This window comes from Lissotriton vulgaris, chromosome 12 (genome assembly GCF_964263255.1).
Source record: "Lissotriton vulgaris chromosome 12, aLisVul1.2, whole genome shotgun sequence".
Lineage (NCBI taxonomy): Eukaryota > Metazoa > Chordata > Amphibia > Caudata > Salamandridae > Lissotriton > Lissotriton vulgaris.
Window position 1 is genome coordinate 37,549,999 of NC_141700.1, and position 23,089 is coordinate 37,573,087.

General features: G+C 45.2%; 1 protein-coding gene across 2 annotated transcripts in view; it reads right to left on the minus strand.

Annotated features, from left to right (window-relative positions):
- The window catches only part of CPAMD8 (C3 and PZP like alpha-2-macroglobulin domain containing 8), a 1,208,079-nt gene that overhangs the window by 105,361 nt on the left and 1,079,629 nt on the right, over positions 1-23,089 (minus strand). Inside the window, exon 42 of one of the 2 annotated variants that reach the window (XM_086946939.1) lies at positions 11,351-11,522. In XM_086946939.1, the coding sequence (XP_086803065.1) occupies positions 11,351-11,522 (172 nt within the window). Of the gene's footprint in view, positions 1-11,346; positions 11,523-23,089 lie in introns of those variants that run through there. The other variant, XM_086946938.1, reaches the window with a different exon arrangement.

The following is a 23,089-nucleotide window of genomic DNA, read 5'->3' on the forward strand; positions in this document are numbered from 1 at the left end:
GAAGTGCATGCAAATATTCTTCAAGCGCAGAAACACTTTGGCAATTAGGCCTACATCCATAGGGGTGCTATCTAGCACTGTAAGTGGGATAAAAAAGTTTAAGAGGGTACTCTAAAAAAGAAATAGGCAAAGAAGTGAAACTAGGAATATTTTATTAGAGGTGCCACCTTAGTAATACAAAACACCCTGTGTATATGATTATAATACATTCATCAGCTTCATCCCAAGTATTTTCAGGGAGAAAAATGCAAGTACTCCCGAGGCCGGGCTTACAACCCCGCCCTCCAAAAAAAGTAACAGTGGGGAGCCACCAGCAATGGCCAATGGGTTAAGGGAGCCGCGGTCGAAAAAGTTTGTGAACTACTGAGCTATGCCCCTGTCCTGTCTAGTTCAATTACTAGATGGTACAAGTGAACAGGGAAGCCATCTTAAGTATTTGTACTGGGCACTAGTCATTATGAGTTCCCCAGCTACACAGTGGCTTTACTGAAACCTATGGTGTTTGGTATCAAACACCTTGTCTTAATAAATCTAGACTGATGCCAGTATAAGATTTTTTATGACATGCACCCAAAGGCACCTTAGAGGTGCCCCTTGAAACCCTACTAGTCGTCTAGTGTGCTGGCTTGCCACCACATACAACTTTCTGACCCGAAGAGGTGAGAGCCCACGCTCTCTGAGGCCAGAAACAATGCCTGCTCCAGAGGAAGGTGTTCACACCTCCTCCAGCAGGATCACTAGTGAATCTGCATACCAAGGCCAGGTACTTTAAAGCCCCTGCTGCCTTTGATACGCAACCTAGCTTCATCCAGACCTGGGAGATGCCACCCCCTGCACTCAGGCCCATTTGGAACCAGGACAGACAGGTAATTACCTTGGCAAGAAGGCATGTTGCACTACCAAGCTAGTGACACCCCTTATGTAGTCTGCCTGATGTGCTCTACGAAAGAAGGGTTCCATCATCTTGTTTTTGGTGGAATTCAGAACTCTGGGACAGGGATACGCCCTCTCCCCTTAGGAAGTGGTCTTATGCAGATGTATTGACCCCAGAGATAAGTAGCCCATTGGCTACTACCCTTCATCCCCCTTAACTCCCTTAACTCCCTTAATTTTAGTATTTAGGTGGACCCCTGACAATAGGAACTCAGATTCACCTGACTTTAAAAGAAGGACTAAGAAGAGCTGAAGAATGCAAGATCTATGGATTAGATGTGGACTTCATGCTAAGCTCTGCCTGCTCCTGTCTAAACAAAAGCAAATACCTGACTCATCCTGCAGCTGTGCATCCTCCAAAAGCCTTGGAGGGCTAACAGCACTTCACCAACGAGGCAGCATCACCAATCTGCTGACGACCGGGTCCACCGACGCAGAAGCTGCTCCAGGAGGTCAGATATACATCTCCCCAACAAGGGTGGATATGCCAGGACCCCCAGGAGCCGCCTTGCACCAATACATGCGGTACCAGACCCCTTGCAGCAGCCAAGGCTTGTTCCATGTCCAGTCCTGACACCAACACTGTCAAAACCTACCTACCGACGTGGGACATCAGCAATAGAGAGGCCATTGTCAAGAGTGACTCTATTGTCCTGTTTTGTCCTCATTTCCAGGTCAACCTAAAAAGTGAGAGCCTCCAACGCAAGCGACACATCGGACAAAATGACGTGCGATCCCACAACCCAAGTGCGAGCCTACTGATGGTGAGACCCTGAAGAACTGCGTCCCCCTTTTTGTTCCGACGGACTTGTCCCCACCTGCACCATTTTCCTTCTTACAGGTTTCTCCATAGACTTCAGTGGTAGCGTTTGAGGCTACCTTTGCTAACAGCACCTCTGCACCCAGACACACCAGGGAAGGTAAACCGAGCCTGCTGTTGGTTCTAAGGTCTTGGCCCCTAGTTCCCTCAAGTCCAGAAGGGTGCACATCATTTACTCCGTATGCAAAACAATGCATGCCGTTACAACATGGTCATTACAACGACTGTGTTGGGGGCAGAAGGAGTTGGATTTTAAATCCAACACCTTCCCTACTGTTGCACAGACTGGAGTTGGAATAGTAAATTATACTATTCCAACATCCAGCGCTCCCCCCTGGAGCAAGTCATAGTAATGACTTGCGTTGTAATGGTATGCGGTGTAATAACGCGGTCGTTGTAATGAGTGCATTGTAATGGCATGCGTTCTAAACACATGTGTTCTAACGTGGCCTATTCATCCAGAAGATCAACTCTAACATAATTGCAAGTACCCCTTTGCAGTGTATGGTTCGCACATAGGATAACATTACTGTGTTCGAGACTCATGCTTCAAATCTGACTGCTGTATTTTCTAAAAATCACTAACTCGAAAAGTACTTACCTAATCTTGTAGATCTAAATCTATGTTGTTTTTCTAAATTGGTGTTGGATTTCCTTATTGAGTGTGTGTCTCATTTATTGACTCTTTGTGTGCAACAAATGCCTATCACCCCCCTCTGATAAGCCTATGGCTGCTCGACCACACTACCACAAATAGAGAACCTTGGATTGATAAAGTAAGCCCCTGTACACTAATAAGGGATACCTGGACTCTTTACATTGCACCTTTTGTTACACTACATAGAAAGGCAGCTTCCTACAATAGTCATATCAGATAACTAGTCGTGATGTTTACTCTGGTACTTAAGATCTGTGACAGACTTTTATATAGAGATAGCTAGCTAGCTTATTGATGTATGCCAGCAAGCTAAATTTTACCACACTTGACTTACAAACCAGAGCCTTGCACGCAGCATAATATAGACCCTTATTTCAAAAAAAGGTGCAGGCTCTTTCACTACAACAAAAGAGCAACAGATGTTATTCCTACCTTCCAGCTTGCCTACTGGAATATATTTATCCAGCCACTTTTTTGCAGCTGCATGCATTATAACAGATAACCACACATAGGATGGGGAGATGAAGCTATATTATTTGTCTGTAGATGCGTGTCTCATAGTTTGGATTATTCCTACTTCATAGTACTTTAACACCAGAAGGAAAATATAGTAACATTTTCCAAAGTTCTATGTGGTTTTTTACTTGGCTTTGCCCAAAAAGGCTCAGCCATGTTTACTTGTGGAATATGCTGTGACAATTCCTTTAGAGAGGATAACCTGGTTTATTATGACAAAAAACTCTGGCTGCACTCACCCAGTAAGCTACTCCTTGTTTCAGCAAATTGTCCTTTTTGTGAGTGATCATGACACTAACAGCTGATCAGATTGTTGGAAAGATGTAGTTCTTTCAGTGTAAGACTTTAAACAACTTTTACCATCCAAGGTATGAAGCGCCCTTTCTGCGGCGTTGCTTGGATTCTTAAAGTATGTTTTTAATACTACTGATTCGTTCAAACAGAAGTCAGGTGGCTTTTTAGGTTTAAAACATGGATTTGTTCGCAGTATGACTCTGTCTTCCATGAACTGGAGTAAGGATCCTTTGATTGTAAAGGCGTTCATTTCGCTAACTCGCCTTGCAGAAGTTAACACCAAAAGAAGTGCCACTTTGGTTGCAGGTATATGTAGCGTTTTGTCGCTATTGATAAATATGCGAAACACACAGCCAGCAACTGTGCTGCTGCTAATAATATTTTTTCATTGTGTACCTACCATGCTGTTCAAATGGTAAAATCTGATGAATGATAAATGGGTTTTAAATACCCCTGGCATATAATGGAATTTCTGCACCCCCACAGTCTCCTGTGGGGCAGATTCAAAATAAATGCCCCACGTTTGCCTTAGAGGGACAGCAATACTGTTGGAGATTTCGGATTGGGTTATTCATTAAAAACAAATATGTTTATCTCCTGGTGTATTGCACTTTATTGCTATACCCCACTGTCTACCTCCCAGCAGGGGTAGAAAGACTGTTGGTGGTCTAGGATGGGGATAAGCCCCAATGCCTGAGTGGGCTGCCCCATTCCGTATTTTATTTTATTTAAAAAAAAATATATATATATATATATATATATATATATATATATATATATATATATATATATATATATATATATATATATATATATATATATATATATATGGAATATGCTACTTACCAGTATGCATCTGTTCTTGGCATAGAGGGCTGCAGAGTGGTACATTATGAATAGATCGCCATCTGGTGTTGGGCTCGGATGATTGCACTTTGTTTTTCTCTTGGAGAGTCTTTTGTATCTTGGTGACTCCTCCCTTGGTTTGTAGTGCGCATGGGCATCGGCTCCATCCTTAGATTGTTTTGCCATAGTAGGGTTAGATGGAGTAGTGTAGTAGAATACAGATAAGAATGCCCATGTAAGTGTATCTAAATAAGATAATGTTGGAACAGACACAGGTTTCCGGGGAGGCTGGGAGGGCATGTACCACTCTGCAGCCCTCTATGCCAAGAACAGATGCATACTGGTAAGTAGCATATTCCGTTCGAGGCATATGGGCTGCAGATGGTACATTATGAATAGACTATACAGCAGTTCTCTCCCTAGCGGTGGTCGCCCGTGTCTGTTGCAACTGTCTGAAATAAAGTTTTTAATACTGCTTGTCCCACTCTAGCTTGTTGTGTTGTGTGCACATCTACACAATAGTGTTTTATGAAGGTGTGCGGTGTAACCCAGGTAGCAGCTTTGCATATGTCATGTAGTGGAATGTTTCCCAGAAATGCCATAGATGCTCCTAGTTTACGTGTAGAGTGAGCTCTAGGAGGAACAGTTAATATTCTCTTTGCTTTTAAGTAGCATATTTGAATGCATTTTACAATCCATCTGGCAATGCCCGCTTTAGAGATGGGATTGCCTTTGTGTGTTGGAGAAAACGCAACAAATAGCTGTTTTGTCTTTCTGAAAGTTTGTGTTCTTTCTATATAGTACAATATGGCCCTTCTAACATCTAATGTATGTAGGGCTCTTTCTGCTACTGTTTGTGGTTTTGGAAAGAAAACCGGTAATTCCACTGACTGATTGATGTGGAATGCTGAAATTACTTTTGGTAAGAATTTTGGGTTTGTTCTAAGAACCACCTTATTTTGGTGTAACTGCATAAATGGTTCTTGAATTGTAAAAGCCTGCAGCTCACTTACTCTTCTAAGTGACGTGATAGCTATGAGGAAGGCCACCTTCCATGTGAGGAATTGTATTTCACACCTATGCATAGGTTCAAAGGGTGGCCCCATTAGTCTGGTAAGTACTATGTTGAGATTCCAGACTGGGGAAGGTGGTCTTCTTGGTGGAATGACTCTTTTGAGTCCTTCCATGAAAGCTTTAATTGCTGGTACTTTAAACAGGGAAAGATGTTGCCTGTTTTGTAGGTACGCCGCTATAGCTGCGAGATGAACTCTTATAGAGGTATATGCTAAGTTACATTGCTGCAAGTGTAGTAAATAGCAAATGATTTGTTTAGTGGATGCGTCCAGAGGGTTGATGTGCTTACTGTTACAGTGTATAGCAAACCTTTTCCATTTTGCTGCATAGCATGCTCTGGTGGTAGGACGTCTTGCTTGCTTAATGATTTCCATACATTCTGGTGGTAAATCTAAATATCCAAACTCTATGACCTCAGGAGCCAGATCGCTAGGTTCAGTTGTTTGGGATCTGGGTGCATTATTTCTCCATGGTTCTGTGTAAGATGCATGGGTAGTAATCTTAGCTTTTGATGTGGTACTTGTGAGAGTTGTAGCAGTGTGGTGAACCACGGCTGCCTTGCCCACGTGGGTGCCACTAGTATCATTGTCATTGAGTGTTGCTGCAGCTTCCGAACCAGTAACGGAATTAGTGGTAGAGGAGGGAACGCGTAAGCAAATTTGTTGGACCAATTTATCCATCGTGCATTGCCCTGGGACCGTTGGTGTGGGTACCTGGATGCGAAGTTTTTGCATTTTGCGTTCTGATGATTGGCAAACAGATCTATCTCTGGTTGCCCCCATTTTTGGAAGAATGGCTGCAGTATTTGGTCGTGCAGCTCCCATTCGTGTACTTGTTCTGACTGTCTGCTTAGGATGTCTGCTATCTGATTTTGAACTCCTGGTAGGTGTTCTGCTAACAGATAGATCTTTTGAGGAATGGCCCATCTCCAAATGTCCTGTGCTAGTTTGGATAGTTGGAGAGAGTGTGTCCCCCCCTGTTTTTGAATATAATACATTGAAGTCATGTTGTCTGTTCTGATCAGGACTGCTTTGCTTGTAATTTGCATTTGGAAAGCTTTTAGTGCTAGAAATACTGCTAATAGTTCTAGGTAGTTGATGTGCAGTTTCTTTTGCTGCACACTCCACTTCCCCTGCACTGTGTATTTGTCCATATGCGCTCCCCATCCTGAGAGCGATGCGTCCGCTGTTATTATCACTTGTGGAATTGGCTCTAGGAACGACCGTCCCTTGGAAATGTTTTCCGTGTTCCACCACTTCAGAGAGCGATACGTCCGGTCGTCTACCAACACCAGATCTGTAATCTGACCTTGAGCCTGATTCCACTGTGTCGCTAGACACTCCTGTAGTGGACGCATTTGTAGTCTGGCATGAGGTATTAGCAGTATGCAGGAGGACATCATGCCTAATAGTTGCATAAACACTTGTGCTGGTAGTGCGTGTTGTGGTTGAAATCTTTGTATTAACCCTACCATTGTTTGTATCCTGATTGGGTTGGGGTATGCTATTGCCTTTTCTGTGTCTATAGTAACCCCCAGGTATTGCTGAATCTGGTTTGGTTGCAGGTGTGATTTTTTGTAGTTCACCGTGAACCCTAGGTGGTGCAGCAATTGAATTGTCTTCTGTGTGTTGTGAAGACATTCTTCCTTTGACTTGGCCTTTATTAGCCAATCGTCCAAGTATGGGAAGACATGTATTTGTTGTCTTCTTAGGTGTGCTGCCACCACAGCTAGGCATTTTGTGAAAACTCTCGGTGCTGTTGTGACACCGAATGGAAGGACTTTGAACTGATAGTGTTGTCCTTCTAACACAAACCTTAGGTATTTTCTGTGGGCTTTGTGAATTGGGATATGAAAGTAAGCGTCTTTTAGATCCAGTGTAGAAAGAAAGTCCCCTTTCTTCAGTAAAGGGAGTACTTGTTGGAGCGTGACCATGTGGAAATGTTCCGAATTTATGTAAGCATTGAGAGGTCTGAGGTCTAATATTGGTCTTAGGGACTCGTCCTTTTTGGGGATCAGGAAGTATAGAGAGTATACTCCTGTTCCTTGTTGATTTTTTGGGACCTTCTCTATTGCATGCTTTTGTAGAAGTGCTAGTACTTCTTCTCTTAACAATGTCAGATGATCTTGACTCATTGGACGCTGTTTGGGGGGGATGTTTGGTGGGGTAGCTATGAGTTCCAGGCAATAACCATGTTGGATAATTTGTCTCACCCACTTGTCTGATGTGATGTTCTCCCAGACAGGTAGGAACTGTGATAGACGTCCCCCGACCGGTGTTATGTGGTCTGGGGGGAGTTCTATGAAGTCACTGTTTTGGGGTTGAGGCGTTGCGGTTGTTATTATTTCCGCGGCCTCTACCCTTGTTGTTGTTACCTCTGTAACTGCCTCTTGAATTACCTCTGGGTGATGTTGGTGTGAAAGAGGTGGCTTGCTGGTTTGTTCCTGTATTCTTTGAGCCCCCTCTATAGGTGGATCTACGAAAGGAACCTCTTTGTGTTGGCTGTTGCAATGCTCCCATTGACTTAGCCGTTTCTGTATCTTTTTTCATTTTTTCTAAGGTCTCATCTGTGCTTGAACCAAACAGTGTCTTTTGATCAAATGGTTTGTTCAGTAGGGCCGTTTGTACTTCCTGTTTGAATCCTGAGATTCTAAGCCATGCATGTCTCCGTAACATGACACTGGTATTGATAGATCTTGCTGCAGTGTCTGCTGCGTCTAGGGCGCACTTAATGGAAGTATTAGTTATTATTTTACCTTCCTGTATTAACTGATCTGCCCTTTTCTGATGTTCTTTGGGGAGATGTGCGATGAGTTTTTCTAATTCATCATAATGTGCCCTGTCATAACGTGCGAGTAGTGCCTGTGTATTGGCTATACGCCAGCTATTTGCCGCCTGTGATGCTACTCTTTTGCCTGATGCATCTATTAATTTTGACTCTTTATCAGGTGGAGGAGCCTCTCCTGTAGATAATGAGTTTGCTCTTTTACGAGCGTTTGAGACCACCAGCGAGTCTAGAGGTACATGCCCTTTAATAAATATTGGATCCTTTGGAGCCGCCTTATATTTTTTATCAATTCTTGGGTTTAACACCCTAGCCCTCACTGGGTCTTTGAATATTTCTTCTGTGTGACTGAGAAGACCCTTCAACATAGGAAGAGTACCTGATGTTCTTTGTGCATTAGGTAGCGTCTCTAACAGGAAATCCTCTATTTGAGGTTCTGTATGTATATCTACTTTATGATATTTTGCTGCCCTATTAATGAGCTGCACAAACCCTGTGTTATCATCAGGTGGTGAAGGCTTTGAGGGATATAACTCTGGGTCGTTGTCCTCATCTGACCCTACGTCATCATTTTCCCATGGGTCATCCTCATCTGGGATGGTTTCGTCATCCCCTTGAGGTTCTCCCTCCCCTAGATCACTGTCTACATCAGACTGAGGTGTAGATGGTCTTGGTGTGGAAGGTGTAGGAATATTTGGCCTAGTGTGAGGAACAGGAGAAGAGGGTGTGACTTTAGGTCGAGGAGAAGCAGGAGGAGTTATATTTGTCCCCATTGTTCTCTTTTTTGAAGGAAGAGACTTATCTTCTGTCTGTTCATTCTTCCTCTTCTTCGTGACTACTTTGCCAGTTTGCAGGTCGATAAACAAGATCTTTTGTTTGGGATCTGTCTGTTGCTCCTGAATCGGTACCGAAGTTCCTGCTTCCGAAAGGTGCTTATGTTTTCGATCGTCAGTGTTTGGTGTTTTCGGCACCGAATGTCTACTCGATTCCGACTTCCTGGGTATCGAGTGAATCTTGGACGACGAATCATATTTATGTTTCGACATGGAATGTTTCGATACCGAGCTTTCCCTTGTATGTAGCCTCGGTGCCGAAGTCGATGTCGGACTTTTCTCGGATCCGACATGGTGGGAGTCCGAGTGTTTCGGTTTCAGTTTCGGTTTCGTTGCCGGGCCCGAGGGCGGGGCGTCGGAAACTTTTTTCTGCGGTTTGACCGGGCCCGAAGGCGGGGTCGTTACCGCACGGGGTCGGTTTTTTGGTAAGGGGACGTCGTCACTCACGGTTTGTTGCTCTATGAGTTCTTCAACCTCCGACTGGTCCCCTTCCGACCCCGACTGGTCCTCTTCTTCCTCAATTTGCTCGTCTCCGAACAGCTCCGGGATCGCCTCCGACTGCATTCTGGAAACCTCGTGTCTTCGAGCTCGACGATTTCTAATCGTTAGCTTGGAGGAGAATGCTGCGCAGGCTTCGCAGTCCCTGGATTCGTGTTCAGGCGATAGACAGAGGTTGCACACCTCGTGTAGGTCCTTGTGTGGGAACTTAGCACCACACGTTGGACATTTTTTGAATGGAGTCCTTTCCATGGACTCCGGGCTTGACTGCGTCGAGAAAGGCCTCCTGTTCGTCGACGTAGATCCAAGTTTTTTCTCTTCGATTTTGAATTTGCAACGCGTCGGAATGGAAATGAAACGCGTTCGATAACAATACCGTCGAATTGGAAAGGGAATATGCGCCGATAAATCACTTTTCTCTGAAGTTGATCTGGAGCGTCTCGATCCTCATCCGAACCCGATGGCGGAAAAAAACAATCTAAGGATGGAGCCGATGCCCATGCGCACTACAAACCAAGGGAGGAGTCACCAAGATACAAAAGACTCTCCAAGAGAAAAACAAAGTGCAATCATCCGAGCCCAACACATATCACTGTTGTCAGGAATACTTTTTTATCTCTGGTGTCTAGAGTGCTTTCTGCCCATGGGGAGGAGGGAGGAAGAAAGAGTATTTTCCCCAACTTCGGGTGCATCTTGAGTGGGACGCCCCAACCCTTCTTTTGAAAAAAAATGAATTTTACCTGGTATCAAATGGGCTTTCTGGCTCCTGAGCGCAGAATGGGAGCAAACCCCTAAATCCACTCCCAAGCTTGCAGAATAAATGTTCTTGTTTTTTGGGACGCAGTGGGGAGCACTTTCCAATGACCACAAGGGCCTTTCCCATCCAAAACAAAATCCCTGATGCTAGTGAGTGGATTCCTGCTTGGGGATCGCACTCCTGCGGAGATTCCCTGGCATTGATCCACTACAGAGAGGTACAGCTGGAATGGGGACATTGTGCCTTTTCCAGTGGTTGTTCTCCTGTTTGGATTTGTGTCCCAACCAAAGTGAAACCAGTCGGTACCTAATGGCGCTGACTAGTGATGCCAAGTAGTTTCACTTTAAATCAGTGAGACGGAAGCCTGCTGCGCTTCACACGTATCCCAAAACAATAATAATAAACTCAGATGCGAGGGAAGCTCTTAAATCATGTCCTAACTTTAAAAAAAAAAGAAAACCCTTTCTGTTCTAAATATCATTAGGGTTTTCAAAAGGACAGCAGTGGATGAACTATGTACTTTCACTGCACTCTGAAGGTACTGTTGCACACGTGAATGGTTTGTCAACCGCAGTTAAGTGGTTAAAATAACGGAATATTTTGCAAGTTCATCCCTATTCCTTAAATAGAAGTCAAAATGAATGATCTTTAATCTTAACAGGGATGTATAAAAAGTCTGATGTGCTAACATTTAAACCCTGGTCACAAATGGCTTGGATTGGGATGATCTATTTACTGCACCTGTTGAATATTGATATCACAAAGTGCAGTATTTACTGGGAGCAGTAACCACCTCTTATTCTGAGTTTTCATCAGCAAAATGAGGAATTACAATTTTTCTTGTCTCACCAAATTCTGCATGGGTTGGTATTTATGTAGCATTTTTCCCTTGGTAAATTTCGTCAGGCTTGGCCTGCCAAAGTTTTCTTTAGGAACATTTTGAGGGTGTAGCTTTACTGCACAGCACATCACCCTGACCTCTACAGAAAAAGGGGTTTCTGTAAGGATTGGAATTCCACTTTCTTGTTATTGAGGCCTCAGTGGCCAGCAGCACAGGCAAGAGTAATTTTCGGAGATAGCGCAGGAAGGGATTGGGAGATAGAACATTCCTTCATTTATTACTTCACTTCCTCAAGGAAAGCTGGAAATTAATTGGTTTTGCGTGTAAACTAGGTAAGTACTTCACGCAGTTATGTACTGTGGTAAACGCAACATAGTGGGCTCTGAATGAAAGAAGTCCTAAAGTCTTGTAAGCAGTAGATAGTTGACAGAGTGAAGAGGCAGAGATGGCAGTCTATATAAAACATACACCCTCTAATGACCACACTGGAATTTACCATTCTGTTGTCTTGATTGTTTCCGGTTTCTTTTCTCCATCTAGCATACTGAGTGTTGGTGTTAGTTCTCCCACAGTCTCGAAGACGTCGTCTATGTCTGAAGTATAAGGATCGGGGTCGTATTCATAAGAGTAATATGAAAGCTCTGTCTGTAGGCTAGGTACCTCCTCCACTGTGAAAGTAAATGAAATAAAAAGACATGAAAGCTAATATTAGGACAACACAATGCTGCTGCTGCAGTTACTGGGGAACCTTCATTAAAGATCATAGGTGAGATTCATAAGGCAGTGTTTCTTGAAGCGCTAACAAAACACTGATGTGTTTTGCCATTAGTACAGTCACCGTTCTACATCAATGATGGTAGGCAACCTGATACCTTGTTCATTTGAGAAATAATTGTTGCCAAGAAAACAACCAAGTGTATAGGAGTGTTTATGGTCCAAATGCTTCTGCGCTTCTGAAATGATTGGTAGCAACCAAATCAAGCCAGGAGAGAGGTTGTGCCACATTTCGATGAATCTCAAGGTGTATGCCTTTCATGGGATGTAAGTTTTTCCTTAGAAATTCGTTTTCACCAGAACGCCAAAGCAACAAAGCAGAAGTCACTAAAACAGAGCTCCACCTTTCCCATTACTGAACTAATTCCTAGTTCCTTGGAAATGGTAACACAAATTGCTAAACCATATAAAGGCACCACAGCCGTACCAATAAAGAACAGATGTTGTGTTATTGTAGCTTATACAGCATTTATCTAACACGTGGGTCTATTGGCACTGGGCAGGAGGACATTTGGAAAGCCTGGCAGCAAATAATTCTCAGGCACAGAGCTTCCCTTCTTTTCAGTAGATATCAAATGCTGTTATGCAGCAAGTGATGATGATTGCTGCTTCCACAGAGAATAATCTTTCTCCATAATAATCCCTGCAAAGCTGATTCAGAATGAACAATAGTCCATCTTTTCTGAATATATCGAGAATGAAAGTTGAACAAAATTGGTGGGAGTCCCAGTGAAAAACACAATGACTATTAATTAATTCTTTTGGAAACATAGGCAATGTATGACGGGTAGAAAATGTAGGCAATATGAAGTAATTTGTTTTTCGTCAGCAGCCTAGCAGTGTAGGACAGGGCTTGATTCTAAAAATGGCTTGCATTGGGAGAGAGAAATGTGAGTAGCCACAGGTCTGGTTGCACTATGAGGGTTTTACAACAACATATTTTGATACTGTAATTCTTTGGTCTACAGCACAGGTAATAAAGCACGGCAAGGACACATTTTCACTGAAGTATTTTAGCAAACGCTGGTGCTTTATCTTTTAAGATTATGATAAATAATTGTCATCATGATAATTTTTTAATGATGTAAGAAATGTTTACATATACTGCTTTTATTGAACCTATGAAATATGTTTATTTTAAACATGATATACCTTTGTATATATTTTATTGTTGTATTCTATTGCCTTTTTGATGATCTGTATCTTGTGTCTTTTTGTGATTTATAAAAAATCGAATAAAAGTGATTGACTGACTGACTACAGCACAGGTGTGTTAAGACGAAGGGGAATAGTTTGACTAGAGTCTGGGTTCACCACCTATTGTTACCTCACACTTTGGGCCCGATGTAGGTAAACGCGATTTTCCGAATTCAAAATACCGAGGCGGGCCGAATCGGTATTCTGAAATCGGAAAACGAGATGTAGGGAAAAAAAAGCGAATGAATACCGAATCGGTCGGCATCGGTAATGAGAATCGGTACGTTCCGATTCGGCACGGTCCGAATCGGAAAGTACCGAATCGGCTACCACCGAATCGGATAGTCCCGAATCGGCGAACACCGAATCGGTAAAAGCCGATTCGGTAAAATCCGATTCGGCAATCATAGATTCGTAGCCATGAAAACACACCCATGGCGAAAAAGCCCATAGGAATGCATTGAAGGAACCGAATCGGCTTTTACCGAATCGGCTTTTACCGAATCGGATAATACCGATTCGGTAAAAGCCGATTCGGCAAAAGCCGATTCAGCCAATGAGGTGGCTCCCCCTCCCCCACCCAAACAGGGAGTGGCAACCCTGGCAGGTGCAGCTAATTAAGAAGTTTCTGGAGAGCCAGCCTGAGCTCAACACTCACAGTTAGCAGCAGTGGGAATAGGAGGTTGCCAACTGAACTGAAGAACATGGCAGAGCAGTCTGAAAGCCAGAAGTCCTCCCAGAAGAGGAAGCCGAAGTTCACCACCACCGAACTTCAGGTGCTGGTCGAGGAGGTGGTGAGGGTGCACCGCCAGCTGTTTGGCAAGCTGTCCCTCAATGTGCCAGACAGCACCAAGAGGAGGATCTGGGCCGAAATCGCCCAGAAGGTGAATGCTGCGGGTGTCACCCCCAGGTCCGTAGAAGAACTCAAAAAGAGATTCTATGACATCCGCAGCCTCACAAAAAGGAAGATGGCTGAGATACAGAGGCAGGCTGGAGGCACTGGAGGAGGCAGGAACCCGGCGCCACCCCTCACCGAGCTGGAGGAACTGGTCTCCAGCACCATTGAGAGGGAGAGTGTCAGTGGAATCGGGACCCTGGACAGCTCTGCGAGAGCTACAGCTACAGGTAAGAAGCATGCGCATCATGACACACCCTACCAGACACCTCCCCATTAGACACAATGCATAGGCAAACCCCAGCACAGTACTGTCACCAACATACAAGAGACAAGCATCATGGTACATGTAGTCAGCAGAAGTTAGCTAAATATGGCAGTGCAGAATCACAAGACAGGAAACAGTGTGACACAGTGTAAGGAGATGCAAGGACATGTGGAATGCTGTAATTGTACTGACTGTAATACATCGGCACTCAGTTTACAAATGCTTCTTTGTACCTAGGGGCCCCATCAGGCGGAACAACATTGACATCAGAGGGAGCAGCACCGTCTGACACTGCAGTCGCAGGGCCGAGCACCAGCCAGGCTGGCCAGGAGGAGGAGGAGGACGGAAACACCCTAGGGCTAGGTATGGAGGGAGACCTGGTCATAGACTTCGATGCACTGCACTCCCCACAAATGGCCAGCACACCCCCCTTGCAGTTCTCCCCAGAGAACTCCCCTACAAGGGACACCATTCCGCCTACACCAGCTCCTGCCACAACCATGGCCTTGCCACCTGTACAACCTGTCCTGGGAGCAGGGGCTCAGGGACCGGCCAGCTCCACACCCCCACCAGTGGCACCCCAGCCCACTCAGCAGGCCGGAAGCAGCAGTGCCCGGCGCCGTACCATCACCACCACTGCTGCACCAGCACGGGAGGGCAGTGTATTCCTGGGCCTCGAGGGACAGATGGTGAAGATTCAGAGGCAACAGGCAAGATCCACTATGGCCTGCCAACGCCAGCTCCTGCAGCACAACCTGCAGATGGGAGAGTTGGTCAAGGGATTCCAGGCCGTCGTGGAATCGAACAAGGAGGTGGCAGCAGGGTTAGGCAGGCTAACCACTGCCATCACCCAATCATCTAGCAGACAGGAGGAGCATGAGCTGGTGCGCAGGCGGGATGCCCGGGTGCTGAACCGCGCCATGGGCCGCCTTGCTGCGGCGACGGCACAACTGTGCCATCGCAGCGCCAACCAGGAATCTGTCCTTAGTCAGCATACGGCTGAGCTCACAAGGGGGATGGCCCGGATCACCACTGCTATGGAGGCCATGATTATTTCGAACACCGCCTCCAATCCTGCCCTGGACCTGGGTGATGCTGGGGACAGCAGCAGCCGCAGCAGCCCGGCCAGCGCTGCGTCTGAGCCACGTAGGAGCACCAGGCGCTCCGCTGATGCTGCTGGGCATTCAGAGGGGGCTGAGGGACACCCCAGTGGGTCTGGCAAGCGGGCAAAGAAGTAGCCTTGCAAGGGCGGGTGAGGCAACCTGAACCTTGGACTTTTTTTTATTTCCTATTCACCATTTTTTGTTGCACATCAGTGCTGTAACTGTGTTGCAACAGTATTAAAATTTGTGTTTTCCAAACAACATTTTGCTGTCTTTGCATCTGTACTCAGTCAGAAATAGTTCTCAGTAATCTCCTCACGTCTGTATCTGCCATCACTTGGCGTACACACCCCAGCTGGCTGTGTCAGTGGCACAGCTTCGTCATCGTCATGGTCCTCGTAGTCAGACAACTCCACCTCAGTGCCCTTCTTCACCGCAAGGTTGTGTAACATTGCACATACAGCTATGATCTTGCAGCAGGTGATGGGGGTATACTGCCTTGCACCTCCACTCTTGTGCAGGCATCTGAATCTACTTTTCCAGATGCCAAAGGTCCGTTCAACAACATTCCTTGTGCGTATGTGGGCCCGGTTATACCTCCTTTGGCTGGGTGTGGAGGGGTTGAGGTAGGGGGTGAGTATGAATGAGCGGAGGGCATATGCACTGTCGCCTGGAAGAGAAAGGGGTCACATTAGACACATGCATACATGTATTCCACCTAGCTACTATGTGTTATGGGGGTCTGATGATGTGTCTCACCTAGGAGGTATCCTTCTCCAAATTCGCCAGCCATCAGCCGTGCATATATGCCGCTCTGTTGGAAAATATAGGAGTCATGGGTACTCCCTGGAAATTTTGCAACCAGGTTTGTGATGGTGCACTTTGCATTGCAGATCACCTGCACGTTGATGGTGTGTGTAGACTTGCGATTGCGGTATATGTATTCGGTGTCCGCTGGTGGGCAAATCGGAATGTGCGTGCCATCTATGCAACCGATGATTTGGGGAAATTGTGCCATCTGGTAGAAGTCAGCTTTGGTTTGTAGCAGTTCTGCGTGGGTTGCAGGGAAAGAGATGTATTGGTCCATCCTGTGTATCATGGCGTCAAGGAATGTGTGGAAGAACCTTGACAGGCTGCTCTGGCTCCCCCCTCCTGCTGCTGCTACACCACTTTGATAGCTGCCAGACGCTAGCAGGTGTAGGCTGCATAGCACCTGGATGTGCGCAGGGATGGCGTGTGCCCTTGGGGTGTGGTGGTCCAAGAATGGCTTGAGATCCCTGATGAGCTCAAGTATGGTGTCAGAGTCCAGCCTGTATCTCTGTAGTATCTCTGCCTCTGTGAGCATGAACAGGGTTATCCTCTGTCTGTAGACCTGTTCATTTCTTAGCCATTCCCTCTGTCCTTCCTGCTGTAGCCGTAGCCGCCTCGCAATGACATAGAAAGCTGCCATCCTGCAAGTTGCAATGCATTTTGGGACTGTTTATATGGGTTGGAGTTGGTTACCACCTGATTGCAATCCATGGTAAATACCGAGTGAATTCTACAGATTTTGAGCCGATTTCGGTGTTTCTGTGCCTCCCTACATCTCCCCAACTGTCGGAATCGGGGAATTTCCCGATCGGCGATTCATACGAATCGGCATGTTTTCCGATTCGGCTCATGTCCGAATCGGTCTTTCTACCGATTCGGTACATGGACCGAATCGGTGATTTTCCGAATCGGTGTCACTACCGATTCGGTACATGGACCGATTCAGTGATTTTCCGATTCGGTGTCACTAACGATTCGGTACATGGACCGACTCGGTGATTTTCCGATTCGGTGTCACTAACGAATCGGTACATGGACCGAATCAGTCTTTGCATCCGATTCGGTGTTTTTCCGATTCGTTCCATATCCGATTTTCGGTATGTACGTATCGGATTCTTTCCCATTCGGTACTCATTCCGATTCGGTTTTCACTCCGATTCTTTATGTTTTTTGTTCCCTACATCTCGATGGCTGTTTACCGATCGGTAAGGGCCAAAAATCGGTATTTTCGGCCGTTACCGATCGGTAACGCCCTACCTACATCGGGCCCTTTGTCCCTTGTAATAGAAAAAAGGAGGTGCCCAGTTGTAAAATTACTTTTTGCAGTGATTGACACTTGACACCATCTCCCCATATTCCCATAATTCTTTATGGTGCTGTTGAGCATTAGAGTAAGATCCATTCATTATTTTGGTGATACACTGCAACAGGTGGTTGTCACGAATTTGCTGTAAGGTTAGGTGACACTGCGTGGGATGCCATCTGCATATGTTTTACATCCAACAAGAACACTGTTCAGGTGTTAAACACACACTAGTGACTTGCACTGTTGTTCCAATACAGCACAGGACTGTGACTTCGGGACTCAAAAGTGTAGAAATAAATTCACCATGATGTGATAGCAGCCTTAACCAAAGATATTTTGTGAGAAATGTAAATAACGCATTTCTGATGGATACATCTGCCTGTGGATTCTCACCTTTTGAATTACCCCTTGCACAGCATTCCACTGATACTTTTTTCATAGCTCTCCCATGTCGACGAGGACATCACAATAGCACGGCTCCAATCGCAACTCCGCGTGACGTCATCGGACCTATAAGAAGATCTCGTCGGCATGCTGACATCAGTTCCCTTTTTTCCGCACAGTCGATGCAAAATGGTTTTCTAGGACTCTCCATTTCTTGATAGTCTACATTGTTACAGTTGTCTGTAAACTGTTTCTGTGCGATGGCTACTGAGAAGAAGCCGTTTTTAAACCCTGTAGGGATTGTGGGGGTCATATGTCTATCATCGACTGTCAAGAAGGTTGACTTTGCTGTTTGTCGTCAGCCCACAACGTCGAGGAATGTTCTTCATGCTGTCAGATTAATCCGAAGGCACTTAAAGGAACAGAAGCAAAGTTGTTTATGGCTGGGGCAAAGAAGAAGAAGAGAGGTCGGAAGAGGTCGAAGTCGCCGACTCCACACACCTCAAGGTCATCCAAAAAAGCACAAGAAAAAGAGGCAAAATGGGTCCAAGTGTCACTCTTCAAAGGAGAAGTCCTCGAAGTCGGTGTCCCAGGTACAGCGGCGTCATCTGAAGGATGACGTCTCTCCCTCTCCTTCACCGCAAGTGACTCCGGTGTGTTCTTCGGCACCGAGGGACTGTCTGACGCCAAGGAAAGTGTCTCCTTCATCCCCGGCCTCCCCGATCCCGAATTTGGTGTCACAGACGCCATAGCCAGAACCTGCCTTACCGCCGCGGCATATTCCTGAACATGCAGTACCGAATCCGTACCCGCATTTCCTGGCTTCAGGTGCGGATCCTTCGCATTTTCTAAATGCGATGTATGGCATGTTTGCCAGGGCGTTTAACCCATCCAGGACGCATGGTGGCCCAGTGGGACTGCTTTCTTATAATTTGGGCATTCCCCAACATTATGCCCAGACACCCTTCATCCCCTTCATGCTGATAACTCTGTCTTGGTCTCTCCAGACGCTGAGGTTCTAGACGCCGATTCCATCCCAAGAGGGAAGGATAGACTACTCTCCGGCGCCGTCATGCCCTGGTACGGTGACATCTCGACTTCGTGCGGCACCGCCAGCCGCTCCAGAAGGGCTTTCATTAACGCCGGCTCCGACGTCACCGGCTTCACGTCTGGCAATGCCGACACCGATTCCTAAGTTGCGATAAAGGAGGGAGGCTCAGAGGCTTCTGGAAGAGGAGGAATTTCAGGAGCAAGCAGAGGACAGAGACATACTTGATACTGAGGATGGCTTTGAAGGGCTTCAAGAGACCAGTGGGTTGGACACTTCACTGGAGTGGGAACTCACTTCTCCCAAAGCTCTTCCTTCTCAGGAGGTGGCCTCTTACCACACAGTTATAAGGAAGGCGACTGACCTTCTGGATTTACAGTTGCCCACTGCAGAGGTCAGATCTAACATTCTTGCCGAGGTTCTGCACTCCCCTTCATAAGTGGTGGAGACATTGCTTCCGTTCACTGAAGCCTTCGCAGAACCAATTTATGAGGTTTGGCAGAAGCCAATGTGTTCCCCGGTAGTGTCCAGAACGGTGGCAAGACGATATAAGGTTGCACCTGGGAATTGTGATTCTCACATTTACATGTCTAGAGAATCTGGATTTCATTAAAGACACGGAGGCTGACATTATGCAAAGTCTTTTATTGCCGACCCAAGCAGCCGCATACATCACAACAGACCAAGCTCTAAAACAGAACAATGGCAACAGATAAAGCCCATGAGACAGCAATAATCTGCCTCTTTTAAATGAACAGTCCAAGAAAGGAAGAACTTCAGAACTTGTAAAACCAGGTTAAACACGAATGAAGAAGAGTGACAACGATGAGTAAATGGATGGAGGAAGGAAATCCAACGAAGAGGATGGTGGAAGGAAATCCAACGAAGATAATGAAGAGAAGCAGGGATCAAGGATTTCCTGAAAAAAGAAATCAAAAAATAAGTTCTGGAGAACAAAATTGCAGAAAGGCAATACATCAGAAGAATACATTACCATCAAATGTAATAAACAACAAAGTAGTATAGCATAAATATTGCATTAGAGAAAAATAATATAAACATCAATATTAATTATAACACTATCACCACCACTTGAGGGTGGGAGGGAGGGATAATGTCAGCCTCCGTGTCTTTAATGAAATCCAGATTCTCTAGACATGTAAATATGAGAATCGCAATTTCATAACAAGACCGGAGGCTACATTATGCATGTTGGTAGCTCTCTAAAACAACATTAGACATGTGCTCAATATGTTTACAATAATGACGAGCAAATGTACTTGCATTTGACCAATCCACAGCCTTAAGAATGTCATCTAACTTACCTCCAGACCAAAGGGATTTACTGGCCATAGCGCCCCTTAAGGAATAAGCTTGAAATGTATTCAAGTCAACACCAGCAAGACTCATAGCAGTTTTGATCCACCTAGCGACCTAGCGATAGAAGTGGAGGAAATACCTTTATGGGGTTTAACAAAAGAAATTAGCAATTGGGAGAAACCCTAAGGACAGAGGAGAACCATCCTTCGATCATATTCCTTCATGCATTCAACAACGCAGAGTTTAGGGCAAAGGTCAAAATGAGGATAAAAAATAGAATCAGACATAGTCTTAGTCCCCCTAAAAGTATCAAATTTAACACCAAAGACATTGTAAGAACATCTTGAAATTTCGAGAGCTTTGACGTCAGAAGCTCTCCTGCAAGAAATCAGACATAACAAGGTGGCCAATTTAATAGAAAGATTCTTTCTGTTCAGAAATGAGTTAGGAGGCCAATTTTTGAAGAGATCAAGAACCAAATTGACATCCCAAAGGGTCTCATGTCTCTTTAAACGGATACTTTTCATAACTCTACAGACAATAACATTTTTACCAATTGTTTTTCCATTGATGAGAACATGACCGGCAGATATAGCGGATCTATAACAATTAATAGATCTATAACTAAGCCCTCTATCAAACTGTTCAACCAGGAAGTTGGCTATGTCGACAATAGGGGCCTCCAAGGGATCCAGGTCCCTTTCCATACACAAACGTACCCATATTCTCCAGATACTATTGTATCTGTAGTGTGTGCCAGGAGCCCAAGATTCCCTGAGGAGGGCTGAAGCTGACTCCGAAAGTCCTGAGATTTCATTAGATCTCCTGACACCTTCCAGGCAAGAAGGGATAAACTCTTGTTCAGGATTAGGGGGTGAATTCGACCGTCTATGTCGGTGAGAAGATCTCCCAGGGAAGGAATCAAGAAGGGGACATTGCAAGTCAATTCCAGAACGGTTGGGAACCAAGCTTGAGAGGTCCAGAAGGGAGTTATCAAAACGAGGCAAGATTGTTCTAGTCTCACTTTCCGAAGGACCCTCTGAATCATCAAAAACGGGGGAAAGGCATATCCCTGGACGTCTTTCCAAGATTGTAGGAAAGCATTGACTGCCAGAGCGTCCGGGTCGGGCATCCAGCTGAAGTACTTCGGAATCTGAGAAGTTAATCTGTTCACGAATAAATCTACATCCAGAGGACCCCAGATCTTGTTCAGGGTGTTGAAAACCGAAACGTTCAGTTTCCAACCGCTGTAATCGATAAGGAATCTCGAATTCCAATCCGCTGAGAAGTTTTCTTCTCCTGGAAAATATTCTGCCTTGAGGGATATCTTGTGTTCCAGACAAAACATCCAAAGTTTTTTGGCTATGTTTGACAAGTCCAAGGACTTTGTTCCGCCCAGACGGTTGATATAAGCTACAGCCGATATATTGTCCATCTTCAGAAGGACGGACCTCCCCTGAAGGGAGTGCTTGAAACTCATAAGGGCATATAAACCGGCAGTCAACTCTAGAAAGTTTATGTGATGACGAGATTCTTCTTAAGACCAAAGACCACCCGTGTTTTGATTGAGAAAACAGGCTCCCCAACCATGAAGGCTGGCATCTGATTCCAAGACAAATTCTGGCTTGGGGCCAAAGATTGCTTTGCCATTCCAGGCTTCTAAATTGTCTAGCCACCAATTCAAATCTGAGCGGGCTTCTAGATCCAAAGAAATCCGGTCTTCGTACCAAAGTCCGGATCTCAGAGCCCTCGCTTTGATCCTTTGGAGGGCTCGATAATTGAGTGGTCCAGGGAAAATAGCCTGAATGGAGGACGATAGAAGACCCAAGAGTCTTGCAAGCTCCCTCAGAGATAAATCCTGATGTCTCAGAACATATCTTATCTCCTTTTTTATTTTGGAAACTTTTTTTGAGGGAAGAAGAAGAAGACAGCGTATTGTGTCCACGGTGAAACCTAAGAACTCGATGGGCATTGCTGGAGTCAAACAAGATTTTTCTTTGTTTATGATGAATCCCAGGTTTTCCAGAAGATTCATAGTGAAATTCAAATCCCGAACCAGTTGGAGAGGATCTTGGGACATAATAAGGATGTCGTTGAGGTAAATAATCAGACGAATCCCTCTTGATCTTATATGAGACACGACCGCTCTCATCACTTTGGTGAAACATCAAGGGGAAGAAGAGAGTCCGAAAGGAAGAGCCTAGAACTGATACAAGTGGTCTTTCCAAAGGAATTAAAGAAAGGGTTGATGAACCTCGGCCATGGGGACGGTGAAGTAGGCATCTTTGAGGTCCAGTTTGACAAACCAATCTTTCTCCAAGAGAAGATCCCTGAGAAGATGGATGCCCTCCATCTTGAAATGCCAGTAAGTCAGAAACTTGTTTAGGTCTCGCAAGTTGATGACGGGTCTCCAACTTTTTTCCTTTTTTTCCACCAAGAAAAGGTTGCTTATAAATCCAAACTGATCGAAAGGGACTTCCAAGATGGCACCTTTTTGAATCATAGAAGAGATCTCTTCCTCTACAATTTTTTCTTGTTCCAAAGACATGTGAATCTTCCTGGGAAAGGAAGTCTGAACAGGAGGATGAGTGAAGTCTATCATAAAACCTTTTATGGTATTTAAAACCCAAGAGTCCTGAGTAATCAGTTTCCAATTCATTGAAAAATGTTTGAGTCTCCCGCCCACTTTTAGTGGAAAAGAAGGAGAAGGAAGAAAAACAATACCCACCTGAGGGTGTGTTAGAAGTGCGGGATCTGTAGCCTCTGCCTCTGCCTTGGCCTCTACCCCTTTGTGAGTAGAATTGTGGGATATTGAACTGTTGTTGATATCCCCTACAAAAGCTGCGACCTCTTGAGAAGGGCCTTTGATTGTAACGGCCGGAAGATTGGCCTCGTCTTCCGGCCCGACCAAAAAGGTTGTTGTTGTTAAAAACCTTGCGCATATTGTGCTGCGCCTTATCAAGAGCGGTAAATGTGGAAACGTATTTTCCAAGAGATATAATTAGGTCCTCTCCAAATAGAAGGCCTTTAGGATTTTTGGGGGGTTCTTTATCGGCCAGATCTCCTAATTTCGGATTTATCCTAGTAAGGACAACCCTACGTCTCTCAGAATTAATGGAAGCGTTAGCAT